Genomic DNA, 21,587 nt, shown 5'->3' with positions numbered 1-21,587 from the left:
TTTGCTGGAGTTAGCTGGTTTAGCAGACAGTTTGAGGCATAGACATATAAAGGTAGACGCCTCCTCTGGCTCTGAAGCGTCGGCATCTCGGACGCACTTCCGCTTCCTCTATGCTTCTGGGGGGCAAAATGGAAACTTCCGTGTGCGTCACAGAAGGGGGCGCTGTGATTGGCCAATAGTCAACACGCTGTGATTGGCCAGTAGTCAACGCGCTGTGATTGGCCAGTGCCCGTCCCCCCCGGAAATATGGCGGCCACATACCAAGCAGGTCGCTCCAATGAACTGCAGAGGCCAATGAGGTATCTAGGTTTCTATATCTATGGTTTGAGGACCCAATAGTCCATATTCACACGGCGACCATTTTGGAATTTAACATTGCGTTGCTGTGCTGTGGCAACTGGGGTGGCATCTGGGGTGGCATTTCATTGACTTAATGGCAATATGGCCGCCGTGTGAATATGGTCTATGGAGTTAGCTGGTTTTGTCAGAAGCACTTTTTAATACTTTTCATTGGGTCAATATTATTTTTTTTACCAACATACAGACGTAAAGGGTGATCAATAAATAGCACTGATTTATAGCACTGATTTATGAAAATGGAGTTAGCTGGTTCCTGCCGGACGCAACATTACCTGATATTAAGCTACATTTGTAAATAATGCTCAGTACCGCTGGTAGAGCTCGTGATATATTTAAATAATAAGTCATGACATGTGCATCCAAAGGAATCTTGTGATATGACTTACTGCAGTTTGATCAGTTCCTCCTGGGGAATTCCTGATTATTTGGGCTAATGGCTCAATTGATAAAGTGAATTGCAGTGTTGAGGCCGGGCACCCCTGCTGGACCCCCTATTCAACATCATACAGTATATCATGGATCCCCAAAAGGCGGCTGATTACATTCTTAAGGGATATAATTCAAACAAAACACTGTAGCCAAATCACACCATTATACGTACCAGTGGACATACCTCTAAAAGGCCATAATGTATGCCATAAAAAGCAGTTTTCCTCCTGCCAGAAAGTGATCGCAGTTCCTACCTGTGCCTGGTCACTGGAAGGTATGTTCTGCATCAGAATGGCTTGGTTTCATTCTTGGGGGTTATATTTCAAACATGATAGCCCAATCAGACCAATATAAGTGGACATACCTCTAAAAGGCCATATGAGCAATAATAGGTATTATTACTCTTGCCAGAAAGTGATTGCAGCTCCCACCTGGTCACTGGAAGGTATTTTTTTTGCATCTGAATAGCTTGGTTTTATTCTTGGGGGTCATATTTCAAACATTATAGCCCAATTAGACCAATATACACTACCAGTGGTTATACCTGTAAAAGGCCAGATATGCCGTAAAAGCAGTTTTCCTCCTGTCAGAAAGTGATTGCAGCTGGAGGTATTTTCAGCATCTGAATGGCATGGTGTCATTCTTGGGGGTTATATTTCAAACAAAACGTGACATGTGGCATGATTTAACTATTTGGTTGGATATGTGTAGACTATGCATGTAAACCTTCCCCAAACAGTTTGAATAACATTTAGAAAACAATCATTTGAACAGGTGCCAGTTCCCATGCACATTCCACTCCTCCATCATGGGCGCCTCATATGTAAACAAGGACCAGGGGCCAAATGGGATCAGTGATGTAACTGTACAGAAGCAGAGGTCTATAAAAGTGCAGCCAAAAACGCTGAAGTTCACAGAAACCTGGCAGGCAGTATTGATTATAGGCAGGTACAACTGATTATTTCTCCTTCTCCCTGTGTGTTTTTCTCTTATGTCTTTGTCTGAAAGTCTCTTAAATTTAGGATTTGTGATACTCTGCTGTATTATTCACTGAGATCATTTAGAATTGTGTAAAAAAAACTTAAAACTAACAGATTAACACAAAATCATCTGCGTTTGTTGTCTACAGGTTCTGGTGATAAGATGAAGGCCATCCAGGTGATTTTTCTGACTCTGCTGTGTATTCTGGCAGCCAACGCTCAGGTCTTCAAGCCTGGAAAATGCCCCAAGCCCGCTGTTCAGCAGAATTTTGATACAGCCAGGGTGAATATGAAGATCCTCTCTATTATGTTTTCCTTATATTTCTTTTGCCACAAGACAGTATTCACTGTAGGACTAGGACACATGCAGTTTCCTCGTTAGAATAGAGCAAAGAATTCTGTAGCCATTCACTAAACCAGGAACTTTTCAAGATTACTTCATGAACCGATGTGCTGTGTTACATGACCTCTGCAGTATCTTGGCAAGTGGTTTGAGATCCAGAGGATGCCTTTCGTGTTCCAGAGGGGTCAGTGTTGCACTGCCACCTATAGCCTACAGAGCCCTGGAGTTGTTGGAGTGTTCAATGCAGAGCTGCTGTGAGTAGATACCATTGTTCAGGACCCCCGGAAGACTAGAAGCACATTCAGGTGCTCCTGAAGGGGATCCTTTAATAAGAATAAACATCTCAACCTAGCATAACATGCTGATAATTTGTCTTTTCCTTTTACCTTTAATTGTTATTGTTTATTCAGTGCTGATGGAACCGTTAACACGATATCTGGCACAGCCACACCCAAAGATCCTGCTGAACCTGCCAAACTAGAAGTCACCTTCTTTCAGTGTAAGGACAATCTTAATACATCACAACCATATTTGGTAAGATGTTTAGATGATTTACTAAATCCCAATGTCTAATTTCCTGTTGTGTATTGTATTTTCAATAATATACAAAATGCAGAAATGTATTGTATAAAGCAGTGAACAAAGCTTCCTTTTCTAAGTGGAATATTCCACAATGGTTTTAATTTAAATGTGTTTACAAATGAGTCATATTCAAATTATGATGTATATTTCATAAACCCTGAGTTGTGCTCTCCTCTCTCCTGCAGACTCTCCCTCATCTCCTTACTGGGTGCTGTCCACCGACTACGACTCTTACGTTCTGATATACAGCTGCAATGACTTCGGCCTGTTCCATGTTGAATTTTCCTGGATCCTGAGCAGGGAGCCTACACTGCCTGAGGAGACTATTGAAGATCTGCACAGCCTCCTGACTTCCTTTGGAGCCAGTGTGGACAAGATGACCGTCACCAACCAAGATGAGGCTTACTGTCAGAGCATGAACCAGTAAACACACATAGAGAACGAGTGGCAATAGTCTAGAAGTTTGAGGAGAGACCTTGTAACTTCTGGTTGCCGATTTAAACCTCCAGCTGAGTGAGGAGGAAAGTGAATGACAACGAACTGTCACCCAACAGCTATTGTTAATGTGCCCTTGCTCAATGGCACATACTGTATATTAGACAGGTTCCAGTGAGAACTTTTGTAGTGCCCATTGTGGTTTTTGGGCGGTGAAACCGCAAAGTGAGATTTGGAAAAATGTATTTTAATGTAAAATTTTCGCCAGTGAAACCGGCCCTAAAAATGAAGTTTGGAATTTGTACAATTATCCTGCGCTGTGATTGGCCAATCACAATCTATTCAGGACTGTGATTGGCCAGTGTCACATGACACATGTGCATAGCCCTATATAAGCAACCATAACTTGAAAAAAAACATAAATTTGTTTTTTTTCAAGTTATGGTTTTGTCCATCATAAAGAGTGTTTCAATAAATGTATTTATTTTTACTTTGTATATGATTGATCGACTCCATTCAGTATTGTGATTAGCTAGCAAGACACATGTTGTGATTGGCTAGTGATACATATGACGAAACTAATCTAAAACCACTGTGATGTAACACTAGTATATTACTTAGATACTGTCCATTTCGTGAGAACAGTAAAGTAGAAGTCAAAGATTACTATGGCTGAAATGAGAAAAGGGAAAACCGATATTGAGAAGAAAATAGAAAGTCTTCTTAGAAGTGGCTCTTTAAGATCAAAGCATATATTAGAAAAGGTTAAAGATGGAATTGTGACAAAGCATAGATTTGTCCAAGGTTACAGAAGAATTTCATGCAAGAGACGAGACTTGGTGAGAAACGTAAAGAAGAACCCAAAAAAGGAAAAACAAAAGGATAAAAGATCAAAGCGTATTCCAGAAGAGATCAAAGACAGAATTGTGGCAAAGCACAGATCTGGCCAAACTTATAAAGTAATTGCCGCTGCAGTTAAGATTTCCTGGAACACAGTAGCCAAGATAATCGGTAAATGGAAGATGTTTGAGAAAAGCAAGAATGATTTGAGACGAGAATTGATGGGAAACGTAAAGAAGAACCCAAAAAAGGAAAAGGATAAAATGATAATGGTAAGATCAAAAGGTATTCCGGAAGAGTTCAAAGATAGAATTGTGGCAAAACACAGATCTGGCCAAAATTACAAAATAATTGCCGCTGCAGTTAAGATTTCTGAGAACACAGTAGCCAAGATAATCGGTAAAAGGAAGATGTTTGAGAAAAGTAAGAGTCTTCCTAGAAGTGGTGATTTGGCAAAAGGACTTACACAACAACAGAGGCTAAAAAACTTCAAAACCACTGTCAAATATGGTCCAATATTTCCATGTTGCTCGTGTGAACAAATGATGTTTGACAAAGGAGTTTCCATCATTGATGACAATGTCCTGAACACTATTGAGAAAGCATGCAATGACAAAAATAAGAGATTATTTGAAGAAATATTTGAAAGCAAATTGAAGGATCCAAAGTTCAGTGTTTACATTGATTCTATTTTAAACTGGTATGTTTGTGACACCTGTAAGAGATATCTTACAAAGGGAGAAATGCCACCTATGTCTGCAGCTAATGGTTTAAAAGTAACCTCTGTACCCAAAAATTTGCAGCTGACAGAATTAGCAAACAATCTTATTGCCAAAAAGATTTTGTTTCAAAAGATATTTAGACTTCCCACTTCATTAATGCCAGCTACACGAGACAGACTTATTAATATTCCCATAGAAGATAATGATGTAATGAACACTCTGCACAGTCTTCCCAGAACTCCATCTCAGGCAGGAATAACTGCCATTGATGTTAAGTTGAAACGTAAAAAGATATACAAAAATTATGTTCACTACACAACTATAAATCCTGAGCAGCTATTCAAAGCAATGCAATTTCTAAAAGACACTGGAAATCCTCACTATCAATTCTACACAGATCCATTAACCTTTAAAGAAGAGTGTAAACATACAGATCCAACAGGTTCACAACTGCTATATGTAAATGAAGATGAAATTGCTGATGTTATTGTTGATGACATTACAACAGACACTAATAATGTAGAAAATGATGATGAAAAAGAGGAAGTAGAATACAGGAAAAATGACCCAATCAGAAAGTTTCAAATTGATTATGACCAATCAGTTTGTGCAACACCAAGATTCCCGGAAGCATTTCATGATGAAAAAAAACATATAGGATCTCATGTAATTACATTTGCACCTGGTGAAGGAAAAATTCCAGAAAATATCCTTCACAGTAAAGATTGGGATTCCATGGCTTTTCCAATTAAGCATCCTGATGGAAAATTCAACCTACACTATCCAAGACAAGCCAACCTCACTGATCAATACTATTTCATTCAAAGACTGAGAAACATAGATTCAAGATTCAGAGATGATCCCAGCTACCTTTTTGCAGCACTGGCCTATATTGAAAAGAAACAGCTTCAAAGAAATATTAATGTTTCATTCATGAGAGGAAAAAAGTCCACATCAACAGCAGGAGAAACTATATACCAACTTAAAAATGCTTTTTCTGTGTTTGACAATATCTCTAATACTCCAAGTTACCACAAAAAAGGTAAACATGAAATGATGGCAAGATTGGACAACCTTGGTCCATTCCATTTCTTCTTCACTGTCAGCTGTGCGGACATGCGTTGGGAAGAAAATATCACTTGCATTTTAAGAGAAAAGAATTTGAAGATTGAATATGTCTTGCAAAACATAACCATAGATAATTATTTACGAGAAGAAAATGAAGAAGAAATAACAAAAGTTTTTTTCAACGGAGGTAAATGTTCTCTTTCTTTAAAAGAATATCTGAAAACAGAAGAAGCTCAGTCAATCCATGAAATTCTCAGAAAGAATGTTGTAACTGCTACAAGAAATTACAAACACAGAGTGCACACCTTCATTCAAGACATTATACTGAATTCTCACAATCCAATGTCCGTGGAATACTACTCAACCAAATTGGAATTCCAAGGTAGAGGAGCAATTTTTTCAGCAAAGTTCAAGAAGGAAACGTTTATCGTATTTCAAACGGAAAGATAAAGCCATTTAACAAGAATTATTCTTCAATGCATGAATACGAAATAGTATTGACACAGGATACCACAATTGAACTTTGTAATTCCATTGCAATTAAACCGAAGATGACGTTTGACTTTGTGAAGATAGATAAGTTGAAAAAGATGAATGAAAAAGAAACTGTTGATTTAATTGGAATTATCACGAACGTTAATGATGTATCAAATATCAGAACTACAAAAAACAAAATACTAGCCAGAAGAACCATGGATTTATTAGACGACAGTTATACGAAAGTTACATTAACACTTTGGGGGGACACAGCAGTGTCATTTAAAGGAACTTCAGATTCAATTTTAGTTATAAAATCAGCATGCATCTAAGATTACAAAGGTAGATCACTAACAGCATCATTCATTTCGAACATTATTTTGAATCCCGACATTGAACAAACACTATTTCTTAAAAATTGGTATAAGAACATGAATAAATCCTTAGAAATAGAATGTTTAACTCTAAATTCATCGGATGAATTTTTCACCTGGAAAACATTGAAAGAAATTAAGAATTCAGCAGAAGGACAGATAGAAGTAATTAATTACTACAAAAGGTGGGTGAGATTATCGACATCGATATAGAAAACTTCATTTATCAAGCGTGTCCAGAATGTCTAACCAAAATTACAGAAAGGGCTAATGATTTTTATTGTGGAAAATGCAAACACATTAGAATATTTATTTACAAATTTGCATTGAAATTGAAAATTAGAGATTCGATCGATTCAGTCTGGGTAATTCGTTTCGACAAGATGGCTGAAATTCTGTTAGGTTGCAATGCAGAGAAATTGGCAGCATTACGAAATACAGATGAATTATCTTTCAAACAAATATTGCTGAACTTAATTTTGACAAAACATATCTTTTCAAATAAAATGAAAATAGAACGACACCAGAATGAAACTAGAATAAATACTAGTGTACTGAATATTACTGATATTATTAACTAAGATACAGTTATTAATATACTTCAACTTTAGTGAGAGAAACCTATCTCTTCTTTGTTTTTTAGAAATGCATAAGATAACATAGTTTTATTTCATTTTTCTTTTTGTGTTTTATTTGGGCAAAATAAATTGTCAAAATATATATTTTTTCATATTATTTTCTTTCAATAATGTATAACAGAAAATGTTTTTTTTTTTAATATATAATTTAGTATGTATATATGTAAATATATTACAATTTTTTTAACCATTGTACATCGGAATATGACTTTCATAAAGACTGTTTCAATAAATATATTTATAGTTATTTAGTTATATAGTTATTTATTTTTTGTACATCATTGGTTGACTCCATTTAGTATTGTAGTTAGCTAGGAATACACCGCCCACTTCACACAGGGTGTGATTTTTACTATAAAAGAGCCAACATGTGCAAATGGAGCCTTTTTATTGTCTTGATGTTCTGATAAAATCAAACATATTTAATATTAGTGGCAGTCTTCAGTCTTGTTGCATGCTCATGTGAATTTCAATGACATGACAAGTGAACATTGTCAACAACCAATAGCCGCTTATTGTTTAAAACAGAGAGCATGCCTTTTGCACTTCATTGTACTCAAAGCATATTATAGCATACCAGCCACATATTATAGATATTTTTCATGGACAGACAGGTTACATGGACAGGTACACATTAACACAAATACTGCTCCCTGCAGAATTAACCAAATTGTAGTGGCTAATGCAACTTCAGCTAAACACCCCCAGCCAAGCTGAGCTGTATTTTTAAAATCACCCATTTCGTAGTTTAAACACTTAACCACGGAACGCCCTACCCGAGGCTATTCAACAAGCTGATTCTATCTTAAATCACTTCAAAAAACATACAGTATATGTTCCAAAAAGCATTCATGTAATAATATCTTCTGTTAATGCATCATCCTTGTTGTTTAAATTGTATTAGCTTATTTATTTAAAAAAATCTATAGTTATTTTGCCATTTGAATGTGTATTTTGTCCCATTTTGTGCAGCACTTTGTAACTCATGTATTAAAACGTTTCCCCCCCCCCCACCTGACATTCCCAAAATTGGGACACAAAATTAAAAGTTAAAGTTAAAGTGGTTTAATCATCCCTGGCTTCTTTCTAAGTTTAAGGTCTTTCTAAGGTTTAAATTGACCATACATTCATTGATTATTTCATATTGTAGTTGCATTTAAAATAAAATCCACATAGTGTTTTTGTCAAAATATCACCTTTTTCATATGTAATCTTTAATATTACATGTGCTACTTGGCCTTGTCTTAACTGTCCCGGAAGTAGTCATGGCATTTATCCCCCAGTTAAGTTTGTTTTTGCTTTAAACTATAGTATGTAACTACCGATGTGTTGTCATTGCAATAAATAAAAGATGTGATTGGTCATTGACTCATTCAAGTGTTTCAGAACATTTTTGTCACTTAGGAGGGAGTTGCTGTCATCACTGCCATTATTTAGTTGTATATCAACTGACATACCACACGCAAGGCCATCATCAAGTCATAACTTTAACTATCGATTTAGAGTCCAAAATGCTAAAGTAATTCCTAGAGTATGACATACCAAAGATCTTTTTTTAAATTTCCCATAGGTTTTAACAGCCTCCAAATGTCAACTAGATTCAAATCAGTCCTAGGCATTAATCAATACAGTACTGGATTTACAAACAGATACAGAACAGGAGTGTTGTTTATCCATAATAGGATATAGAAGGCAGTAGAGTATATAAACATTGAGGCTGCATGCAGGCCTGTGTAACGTAGAGTGTAATGTGGAGGATTATGGTATCTATTGAAATATGTCCTCATTATGATATTAGTATTATATAACATAATATACTGTATGGGATTTTATTCATTCGCATCAGGTAAAACTCTGGGTCATCAAAGTTTGGTCTGTGCACATTTATCAATGTGAATGCTGTGTGATGCATCACCCCTGACACAAAGAGAAAGAGGTACCTGGATGAGATATAGTGCACCAGTGGTAAAATGATTCATCTCTGCTTTTGATTAGATAGAGATAGACTGAAAACTGAAGACTGTGGTACCGGGCCTATGTGCAATGATTTGCCCCTATAGTAATAAGTATGTTTAATGAGTCTCCTGTGAAAGAAACAATGCCTGCATTTAACAAAAGAAATGTTTACTGGTCCTCTAACACAGTGGTTCTCAGTGGTTCCCCCCCCCACATGATTTGTAGGGGGGGGGGGGCCTCCCCAGATGACAGTGAAGTTACAATTTTAACTTTTAAAAGATCTTTTTAATAAAAGAAAGAAAATAAAAAAGACCATAACTGCATCAAAAGTAATCAACAAACTATACTATAAAAACTGGTCAGTGGTCAAACATTGGCCAAATTGTCAAATAATATAAGAAAGAGGCAAACATTGTGAAAATAGCAGACCTACAACGCCTCGCAGCGTTCACAATATTTTCACAATATTTATCTGTTGAACCGAGTCAAGCTAAATGTAATGCCTCAACTCCTACAATGTCAAGTGCTTGTCAGGGTGTGGGGGGGGGGGGTCCCCAGTTCAAATATGATTATTTTGGGGAGTCACGCCCTGAAAAGGTTGAGAACCTAACAAATAAAAATGAACTGCCGATAATGTATACAGAATCAAAGGCATTACTTTCTGTTAAACTGCTTTAGGTAAATATCAGGTAAATGCCTTAAATGTATTTTAACAGTCTATAGTAACTTCTAATGCATATTGTATTAGACGTAGACACCACAGAATCTCAGACTAGATAAAGGAGACCATGACACATGCACTTATTTTCTACAGGTTTATTGCATTGACTAGATTTCATGGACCAGGACAGCACAGTCATAAGGCATGCAACACACTCTGCAGCAGGCCGTGTCGTGAATCCGAGTCATTCTGTGTCTCAGAGGCCTGTAGGCTGAATCAGGAGTGAGTCTCTCTCTCTCTCTCTCTCTCTCTCTCTCTCACTCTCTCTCACTCTCTCTCTGTCTCTCTCACTCTCTCTCTCTCTCTCCGAGTATGTGTGCGTTTGTTTACTCGAACATGGGGCGACAGTAAACCTCATCGTGGTCTGTGGTGAGCAGCTTGTCCACGCTGCCTCCGAATGAATTCAGGATGCTGTGCATCTCCTCAAGGGTCTCCTCGGGCATAACGGGCTCTCTGTACAGGATCCAGGTGTACTCCGAATGGAAGACACCAAAGTCAGTGCAGCCGTACACCAGGGCGTGGGTGTAGTCGCTGGAAAGCACCCAGTAGGGACCTCTGGGTTGGACTAGAGGAGATGGGTGCACGTGATTTAAAAAACAAATATTGTATGATTTAGAAAAATATTGAAAATCTTTGCCTATAATGACATGCCCAAAATAGGGACACCGGGGTTAAAGTGGTTACAATTGTTCCACTTGCCACTATCTGCACAGATAAATGTTTGACAGCAAATTAGCTGTTGATAAGTGAAAGTGTTACAGATGGCGGTGCGTGACGCATTTGAGGTCCTTACATTCAGAGAAGGAGACCCCCAGCTTGGCAGGCTCAGATGGGTCCATGATCTTGGCAGTTCCAATGACGGAGTTAATGGTTCCATCAGCACTGAGAGTGGTAGAGTTTTGAAAACGTATAAGAGAAAGAGAAGAGCGACAACCATAAAACAAAGTTGCTTTGTCCTTTGACTCCTTTAAAAGCTTATTTCTTATTTATTCACATTGTACCATGATGGTTGAAACATTACTGGGAGTGATTTACAAACAGGACCTTTTTCACTGTGGAGGCTGAACATGACAGTACTCACTATGTATGGTGAAGATGACCTTTTACTTACTTTAAATTGAGGTTGTTTTTTGTATTTTGAGTGATGAGAGGTTAAGAATATCCCAGAAAGTGCATTTCGCACCACATAGTCTTAGTCAAGCTGTTCAACTAATTATTTGAATTTATGCAAGCTTTATTTGAGCCTGTGTCTTGCCTTCGTAAATTAGACTAAAGCGTAATTTAAACTTCAGAAATAACTGAAAACATGACAGATGGTGTCACGTTTTTTTACGCTTGAAGGTCAGTAATTTTTGGCATACAATATTGTCGTATGCCTCAGAGAGTGTACAAATGTACAAATTACACTCTCAGAGTTAAAATAAGGTAGGAGCATATTTTCCTAACTGTAGATGGTACTCACAGCAGCTCACTGTTGAGCACGCCAACAAGTTCGTCGCTCTTCAGATGGTACTGGGCAGTACCACATTCTCCCCGCTGGAACATGTTTGGCAGCTTCTGGATCTCGTACCACTTACCGATGTACTGCAGGGGCATAGCACACAACACAGAAGGTCATGTAGGGAACACTCATGTGTGCTACAGCATGTTTTGGTAGATGGGATTATTAAAGCTGCAATCCAAAATTTACAGTATTTGTTTGGTAGAGTATTTAATACAATAGTATCTAGTAGGCCTACACCTGGTCACCTGCAGTGGTTGGAGGTGGTACTCTTCCGTTGAGAAATTTAGACCCTGGTGTCGGGACATCTATTGCTTGATAAGTAGTAGTACTGCCTGAAGCTCATCAGCATAATATTGTATTTCCCCTGGGTAAGTGGAGGTTCCCTTAAGAACGGTAGAACTTTACTCTCCCATGCGGGATACCGGGGTTCGAGTCTCGGGTAGGACATGAAACCTACAGATTGCTGCTTTAAATGGCAGAAGTAGCCTACATTTTACGGTATTCATGGATGGATATTTGAATTAGTAAAGAAACCCTTATGTGTTGCTCCTTTATGTGTTGCAAATTTAACATCAGATAGTAGCAAACATTAAAACCAAGGGCAGATAAACAGTATAAAATAGTATTTCCATATTCACCCTGGTAGGATCAAAGTTCTGCTGAACAGCAGGCTTGGGGCATTTGCCAGGCTTGAAGACCTGAGCGTTGGCTGCCACAACGCACAGCAGAGTCACAGAAATCACCTGGATGGCGTTCATCTTCTCACTAGAACCTGCAGAGAATATCAGAAGTTTGTTCTTGTGTACGCTAAATACAACAGAGCATCATTCATTAAGTCCTACTACTGAGGAAAGACAGGCGTGAGGCTGAATTTATATGTGCTCATCGAAAATTACTTTTCTTCTTCTTCAAGCTAACCATTAATAGTTAGCTATCCATTATTGGTTAGCTTGAAAATAACTTATTTTCAAGGTAACCTTTGACAACCGTTTCTGCTTATCACTCCCTGTCTCTCTCTCCCTGTTTTCTGTCAGTCTCTACTGTAGGCTACTATCCAAACTATCCAAAAAATATAAATATAAAAAAGGACTATAAATTAATCTTGAGAGAGTGACACTGACAGACACGGAAAAAGAAGAGAGATAGCTGGACCCTTACCTGTATGTGTTCAGGAGAACTACCTGGTTTCAGAGAAGTTCACACTTTTATATAAGTACAAGGGGGTCTGCAGGTTACATCACTTCCCTTCCCTCCTCCTCCTTGTTGACATATGTCTAGCAAGCAGTGGAGTGTTGGTGTGAGAGTTGGCACCTGTTCAAATGATTACGTTATTCAAACCTTTCAGCCACAGATGAAAGGTTATTGGATCAATCAGATTATAGTAGCAGCCAGGAGAGTTTTTTTTTTAGCTAACAATGCTTGTGACAAACTTTTTTTGTAAGATTTGTATGTGGAATGTTATTGTTTTTTCAAACTTTCTTTCCACTCCATATTCTCAATACCTGTCTAAGTTGGGTTTGCACAATACAGTAGGTACGGATTTAGACATATTGGACTATCAAATACTTAAAGTTATTGCAATACCTTTAATTCTTAAGATATCTAATGGTACTGTAATGGCATGTTAACATAACAGAATTAATGATAAACACAATAATCCATTGGAAAAATCCTCAGTGTATTTAACTCTAAAAGCGTATTAATGGAACCAAATGGATCTGTAAGGGTTCCAAGTGCAATCTCCAAGTTACAGAACCATAAATGTCCATTTAGTTCCTAACTATCAATGTTTTATCTAGGGACCACTGGGACCCCCTCAAGGACCCATGGGGGTCCCCAGACCCCATGTTGAGAACCAGTGATCTACACTGATCTACAACTGTTGAGTCATGTGTTAGACGGAGGCATGGATCTGTATGTATTTTCTTGTTTTCGAAGATGGCTTGACAAATAACCTTTGACCTCCCAATATGTCCTATTCTCAGGCCAGTTTGACCACATGTGGGTCATTGTTAAAGGATAACCACAAACGGTACTATATGTGAGGGAAATACTCCGGCTAGCCACATCTCCACCTCAGATGACTTAGTTTTATTTGTTGAAAATAGGTCTCACTTATTCTTCATTGTGTGACTATGCATGGCTCTGAGATGAAAGTGTGGAATAGGCCTCATTATTCTATAAGTAGATGGAATTCACTCTGTCAGTAAATATAACAATGTTTGTGATAATTGAGTTTCTCTGAAGAATGCTGTAAATGACTTAACAGGTTTTTACTTGAAGCACTTCAAGGCTAGCTAAAATTAGCCTGGTGAACCATCCCTTCCACTTTTTAGTTTCTGCAAAACGTCCACCCAGGGCTTGGGGCCAGACTGGTCTGCAGTAGACACATGATAATGTGAATTCACGCGACTGGGATGGTTTACCAGGCTAAGCTAAAATATCGATTGATAGAACATGTATGATAAATATGACCACAATTACTACCGTATATTGACTTGCACATTCATTCCGATTTTTTACACCTAGTCCCTCATCTTGATGGATGGAGATTATTTAAGACATAATACACAATCACCCACATTCTCTATTATATATTTGTTAATTGTATATCATCCAGGAAACTGCAATGGTTGAGTTCACTCCTTGTTTTCTTTTTTTTTTAATCTGTTTATTGGGTTGTGAGGTCATTATTCATGAACATACATACACACAGTACATTATGCAATGCATAAATACCCCTAATGTCCCACCCGTCCACCCTTTCTCACTCCCACCCACCTTCCCACTCTTCCCAGATGCAGACAAAACAGAAGGAAGAAATAATAATAAAAATAGAAAATAAATAAAATATATTACATAAAAAGGTTATAGTGTTAATAGTAATAATATCAACGATAGCAATGACCGCAACAACAGTAACAATGTTTGAGCAGGCATGGGTAGACGTTCGTATTGGAACTATTTTGGTAATTAATGCAAACCTATACAAATGGCATACAAAAAATCTTACATACAAAAAACACACCTGTGTGTGCGTAGGCACCAGTTCGCACATACTGTACAATGTAAGCCCATGTATTCACCATTCAATTATCGCTCTCCTCTGGAGCCATTGTCAAGGTCTTTACATATAGTCCACAAAAGGCATCCATGTTTGCTTGTAAATTCTCAAAGAACCTTTGAGTGAAAATCTAATCTTTTCAAGCTTGAGATAGAATAGTACGTCCTTTATCCATTATGAGTAGGTGGATTAACTTGTTTCCATTTGAGGAGTATGAGACGTCTTGCTAAAAGAGAGGTAAAAGAGATTATTCTCTTTATTATTCTCAGGTGTAGAGGGATGTTAGTCCCAGGGAGAACACCAAACAGGGCCGTTATAGGGTTGGGTGGGATAGCTAACCCTGATATGTCGGAATAGGATGTGAATATGTCTGTCCAGAAATCCAGCAACCGAGGGCATGACCAAAACATATGTGACAAATCAGCAGAAGGTTGTCTGCATCGGTTACACACATCACTAATATCTGGAAATATCCTTGCTAGCCTGCATTAGTGTAGTGAACACGATGAATAATCTTGTATTTGTCTAGCACAGATTGAGGAGCTTCTCAATTTCTGCTCTGAGGAGTGTAAGAGCAGTCTCCCAAGTCGTGTCAGGCAGTTCCACCCCTAGGTCTTGCTCCCAGGCTGTCTTAAGACGGTTAAGAGTTGCTGGGTTTAATGAATTTAATTGGTTATATATCGATGAAATTAAGCCCTTTGTGTTGGAGTTCAAAGAGAGTATAGGAGTCAATTGCAGAGTGATTGGGCTGGTTTGGAAAGTTTGGAAATTGTTTTTGTAGAAAGTCCTCCTCGTTTTGTTTTCTTAACCAAATACTCAACAATCTCAGTAATTTTCAAGAGCAGGTTAACCGCAGCCAATACGAAGCAACATAATCAGTTGTCAAATGTGGTAATGTTGTGTTAATTATCACAGTGTATAGTACTTACAGAAACAATAAGCCGATATAAATCTAAAATGATTTACTGACGTAAGTATAAAGATTTTTTTCCCACATTCAAAACACAATATAACAAAATATCTTCAACAATGCATATAGTACAGCTTTTCACAACTAACATTTTAAGCCCCTCCACCCTGTTACAGACAGGGCCATTCACAAAGACAAATGGTCAGAAATACAATTGAAATACAGGAGCATGAACCAAAGGCAATATACAATATATCCATTAAAATTATATCATTGTTTGGATAGTCAGATTGTATTCTTTATTCAAATTGACTCCAGCTGTAATTCATTTTCATAATTGTTGTTTACGTAGAGCTGGAAAAAGCTCTCAAAGAACCAATCTTTAGGTCACAGTAATGTCATGCTAATTATATAACTGCATTCTAATGTGACCATTTCTGTCCTTCACCAGCAGGCAATATTCCCAAGCGATGTGTTCATAAACACTCACATAACATATACACACGTGTTCACATGTCTTAACCTATGCTTGACCGTTGACCTCCATGACCCCTGTGTGTACACAGGGGTCATGGCCCTGGCAGGGGCTGTAGGTAGCAGCAGTCTAGATTAAAGGCTGTTTGTACTAGCATGTGATAAGCACTCTGCTTGTCATATAGCATTGTCAGGTGTCATTCAAAATTTCCATCTCTGCTTCTGTGTGAAAACTTTTATCTGATTAAACATCAGCAGTTTTATGTAATTCATTATTATTATTACATTTAATAAATGTTTTCAGGATCTCAGGTGCCGTTTTCCTTTTTTCTCAGAGCATCTCTCTATACTGACTAGTAAAATCCAGGACCTTCAAAGGATTTACAGTACATGTAGCTTGTGCCTTCTCTTCAATAAGGCTTTGCCAGGTATACCATACAAAAAGTGATTGATGGTAATTGATAACCACTATTTGTAGTGTTACAGTATCTATTTCCAAAACGCCATGAATACAAACGCTTTCATCAATACTCAGTCAAGACTTACAGTAATAATCCGGACATTCAGGTCTGCCTGTGGTCTTTCAAAAGGGAAATATTTGAGCAGACTTTGTTGTGATTGACAGAAGGCTGCTCATTTTGTGTGTATACATTTTTACTTGGGTCTCTTTGTGTGTGTGTGTGTGTGTGTGTGTGTGTGTGTGTGTGTGTGTGTGTGTGTGTGTGTGTGTGTGTGTGTGTGTGTGTGTGTGTGTGTGTGTGTGTGTGTGTGTGTGTGTGAGAGAGATATTAATACTACTGTGTAAAATTACTGTGAAGTTCAAAGTTCAAGGTGTTTGTCAAATGCACTTTCAATACAGCTGGTACAGCAGGAACACTGTAGGCAGTGACATTCTTCAACAGACTGTCTGATCAGACTGAGCAAAGCTTGAGGTCAGATACTTCTCGGGTTACGATTTAAACACTAATAAGTGCTTTGCCCACACTTTTCACACCCTACATATCATAGCTTATATAATTTACACCCGAATCAACTTGGCCATGGTCAAAAAGTTGCCTTTTCCTTTAGCACTTGACTTAATTTAATATGAATATGAATAAGCTCCCCTGGACAATAGCCAATGAGGGTGTTGGCACCATTTCACTTTTGTCTAGGGAGCCCCAGTTTAATATGCATTAAGTCCACATACACATTAAGTCCACATATTTCCTTTTGTACATGTGTATGGAGTTACAGAACCGTAAGGGTGCATTTGGTACCTAAATCAATCATTTAGCTGGGGACCCCCTGGAACCCCCTCAAGGACCTCTAGGGGTCCCCCAGATAAACATTGAGAACCAGTGCCCCTAGTAGTGAACAGATTCCTCCCACAGCACTCTGCAATACAGCATGACATTATAATATGTGTATTGGGGGTGGAATGACCATTGCTGTCAATATTTAATAGCAATGAAAAAGTGGTCAATCTTAAAATGTGTGTTATTTTGTAACTTTCTAAACGGAGCAGGGAGTTGTACAGGACCTATATTGTTCACCAGAGACAATCCAACACATCTTGGCTCTAAACATTAACTTTCAATCAGGGTTCTGAATACCTTTATGTCTGTAGACAAACATTTTCTGGAACTGTTTTTAATAACAGTTCCAGAAAATGTTTGTCTAAAGATAATATTTTAACAAACTCTCTAAAAAGAAAATATCAAACATGCCCAGCCAACACATCAGAAGTCGAAAGGACTATGCATCTAAGGGAAGGGACTTTTTAGTTTGTTTTATAACATTTCTACTGGTATGTGGCCCATGACTCCAATTTGCTAATGCCTTACTTCATGTCCTAAATAAGGCCAGCAGCCAGCTCTATACAAAGACAGCAATTGATGACACAAGGTTCTGTGTTGCAAAACCTCACAGAGAGAACTACTCTGGTAAATAGTCAAGTGCTTCTCAAAGGAATACACAACATATCTTTACCATCACTCCACAGCGGTAAGATGTGATTTTTGTTGATGTACAGTATTGTAGAGATTTATGGCAAAATGGTTCAATGACTGGATATCATCAGGAAAGATTTATTCGTCAAAACTGATAGCGTGAGGACCCATATCACCCGAACCATGGAAAGTTTGTAGAGTCGCGGTCCCATCGAAACGGGACAAAATACCAAAGCCTTGTGGGCAAGACAGAAAGAACACAAAGAACTTTCATTTACCAAGCGATAAGACTTTTGAATAAATAATGTTCTGACGTACACTAAAGGTGATGTTTTAGTGAATAATATGAAATTATTTTTAAATTGAAGTACCTTTTATTTTAACACTTTAGCTTTTTTATGTGCTGATGTTTTCATATAGTTGTATTCTGTTTTTATTAAGGAACTGCAAGTCTGAGGAGCCCTGGCAAATGAATTTCACCCTTCTTTTACTGTAAAGTATTTTTTAAGGTGTGACAATAAAGTCTTTCTGATTCTGATTATTTGTTTCACTTATTAGCCAAGGCACCAGGTGTGAATGTCTTGCTGCATACAGTACATGTACTTTGTATCATCTCTTCTAGAAAGCCAATAGAACTGCCTCTCTGTTTTTACACTCTTCTTTATTTGGTCTATTGTATCTATTGTTTAGTAATGATGGCACATCATCTTTCATAATCTCCAGTTGCTACTTCTTCCACAAACATAAATACCTAACCCATGTCCTATTTTCCTGCAATTCTCACTGGTAAATGTTTTAGGTAGTTACCAAGACCAACTGGAACTTACAATGTCCCTGCTTGTTTAGCTCAGGCCTGATTTGTGTTGTACATTACAACAGTGTATTGTGATGTTTCGCTCAACAAAAATTACGTATTTTCAGCTGAAATAAGTGAAAAAGTGACACTTTTGTTGCAGAAAAATGACTTATACTACGTTGTACGACTAAGTATAAATCATTCTTCGGCAAACAAAAGTGACACATTTTCACTTATTGCAGCTGAAAACTGTTTAGCTTTACTGTTTGGTGATTGTTTTGTATCCCGTGGGTTCTAATCCTTTCCAGCAGACCAAGGCCCTGTGACCATGAGTCCATCATTTGCTCTATTACTTCCACTCCTCCTCCCCCTCATCCGTGCCCAGGTGCCACACTGGGGCCCATGCCCAGAGCCATCTGTCCAAGCTACCTTCAACATAAAACAGGTACCACCTGATTTAAATATAGAATATATTACCCTCATATACCAATGCTGGGCAGACCGTCATTAAGTTGATTAATTTTGTGGATGAAACCTTTTCCAACTTGAATCATAATTGCAAACCCACAAGATGTTGAAAACAACTTTTAATGATCAACAAACATTCTTCCAAAGAAGGCTTGCAACTTAGAAATGCATATGAACACAAATGCATATAAACACTATCAAACCATTCAGATCAGTTGTAGATTGTTTTGGTTTGTTATTATAATATTAATTATTTAATGGTTAAATGGAAGATTGCAATACATTGATTATCAATGGTCATGCAGGTGTGGATTTGATAGGACGCCTATTCGCAGTTTAAAGCATAATGATATTCTCTGAATGCTTGTGTTACGTATTGATCTTGTAGTTTATGGGGAGATGGTTTGAAGTTGCCAAACTGCCGGCCCAGTTTGAGAAGGGAAGGTGCATTGAGACCAATTTCACCATGAAGGCAGATAGCACCATTCGAGTGGTCAGCTCTGAAATATTGTGAGTACAATACCATAATCACTTTTGTTCAATTGTGTATGGCTTAGCCCATATTGTCCACTTCTTTGAAACTGAATTTTAATATGCAATATGACAGAAAGGGAGAGTGTAGACGCATTGAAGGCATTGGAGTAACAGAGGACCTGAAGAATCCTGCCAAGCTGGGAATCAGCTACTCCTATGGTGAGCATGACGTATGCCTACATTTTGACATTGTCGTACAGATAAGTATAAATCAGGCTTTACATGACGCAAACCATGAAGGACTTCATCTTCATGTGATGTGCTTTTTGATCAGGATCATGGGATGCACTGTGTGTGTCTCTCTCTGTCTCTCTGTCTCTCTGTCTCTCTGTCTCTCTGTCTGTCTGTCTGTCTGTCTTCACAAATCTGTATCCTATATGTTCACCTGTGTTTCCATGTGTATCAAACAGTGCTACCCTACTCACCCTACTGGATCCTGGCTACAGACTATGTCAACACAGCCCTGGTGTACTCCTGCACAGATGTCTTGAGGCTTTTCCACGTCGACTTTGCGTGGATCCTGAGCCGAACACGAACCCTGCCGGGTGCCGCCGTCGAGAAAGCTAAAGAAGTATTCACCAACAACAACATTGACGTGAGCAGAATGGTCGCCAGCAAGCAGCAAGGCTGTGACAGAAGGCTGTGACAGAGCTCTGTGAGCGAAGGGCAGCACTGGAAAGACGACACAAGATGGCGTTGTTGACAGGGAATATTTGGGGAAATCCATTCTGTCACGTTTTTGAATTATTGACTAACTATTGACTAACTGACTAATATTCACATAATTATGACTTTAGGAATATTCTGTACAGTCTTGTCTTATTTTTTCATTATAACAGCAGTCAATATTACAGATATTAGAGTTACAGTACATGTACTCATATTAGGGTTGTGTAATTTGTCTCAAATTGAAAATACACCGCCCCGTATTAGGGTAAATAAAATCAGCAAAATCCATACCATGTGAGCTTAATTTGGTTTGTGAACAAGCTATTTTACTATAGAGGCCTACTGTACATACTGTATGGCCTACTACTACAAACCATTTTACAGACCATTTTAAAGAGTGACTCAGCCCCATCATACATTTGTAATATATTTCCTGATCACAAGAAAATATGAGCCTAGAAAAAAAAAATTGTCCATGCCATGGACTTGAAAAGAAGTGAATAGTTGTTTAACAGTTTTTGCCACCCCAGTGCAGGGCAGGGCAGCCATCTCCTCTGATGGTGCTGTGGTGTAAATTAAGTACATTTACTCAAGTACTGTACTTAAGTACTATTTTGAGGTATTTCTTTTTTTACTTTACTGGAGTATTTCCAATTTTCAGTACTTTTACTTCCACTCCACCTCAGAGGCAAATATTTCACTTTTACTCCACTACAATTATTTGAAAACTTTAGTTACAAGTTACTTTGTAGATTTATTATTTCAAAACATACATTACCCACTTCAGCCCTGTACACATTTCGGCCATTTGAAAATAGCCGATCTACAAGCTCGCGATGCGCTGCATTGTGAGCTTGTAGTTCTGCTATTTTCAGAAGACTTGTATACATTTGAAAACTTGTGAAATGGGACAGTCTGCATAATGAGTAACTCTGTTACTTGTAACAGAGTATTTCTACATTGCAGTATTGATACTTTTACTTAAGTAAAACATTTGAGTACTTTTCCCACCACTGGAGCTGCATAAATGGAGGTGGTTGTAACATGTGGTTGTATAAAAATGTCAGAGCTTACATCATTTGGAAATGTTGCAGAGCCTTGAACTTCATAATTGACTTGTCTGCACTCCTTCAGCCGTTGCTTCTGGAATAGTCTTTTTTTTGGTCCACTTGCCACCGAGGCTCATACTATCACTTTAGAATTGAATTAATACTTAGAATTTTAGAAGACGCTCATATATTCCAATTTTGTGTTCAAGTACAATTTTGAGGTACTTGAACTTGAGTAAAACCATTTTCTGCTACTTTACACT

At 38.0% G+C, this 21,587-nt stretch overlaps 1 protein-coding gene across 1 annotated transcript; it reads left to right on the top strand.

Annotated features, from left to right (window-relative positions):
- Positions 1 to 1,932: 1,932 nt before the first annotated feature.
- apoda.1 (apolipoprotein Da, duplicate 1) lies at positions 1,933 to 20,252 on the top strand (the record flags this gene model as incomplete). Its single annotated transcript, XM_080439883.1, has 9 exons — positions 1,933 to 2,052; positions 2,245 to 2,366; positions 2,523 to 2,611; positions 2,880 to 3,117; positions 17,721 to 17,863; positions 18,913 to 19,049; positions 19,461 to 19,582; positions 19,680 to 19,765; positions 20,017 to 20,252. The coding sequence occupies 9 exons, from the start codon at positions 1,933 to 1,935 to the stop codon at positions 20,250 to 20,252; spliced, it is 1,293 nt and encodes a 430-aa protein (XP_080296009.1).
- Between the last annotated feature and the right edge of the window lie 1,335 nt (positions 20,253 to 21,587).

The sequence above is a fragment of the Gymnoscopelus braueri genome (genome assembly GCF_963280865.1).
Source record: "Gymnoscopelus braueri genome assembly, chromosome: 10".
Taxonomy (NCBI): Eukaryota; Metazoa; Chordata; class Actinopteri; order Myctophiformes; family Myctophidae; genus Gymnoscopelus; species Gymnoscopelus braueri.
Note: the sequence above shows the minus strand (reverse complement) of the source record. Positions and strands in the feature narration are given on the sequence as shown.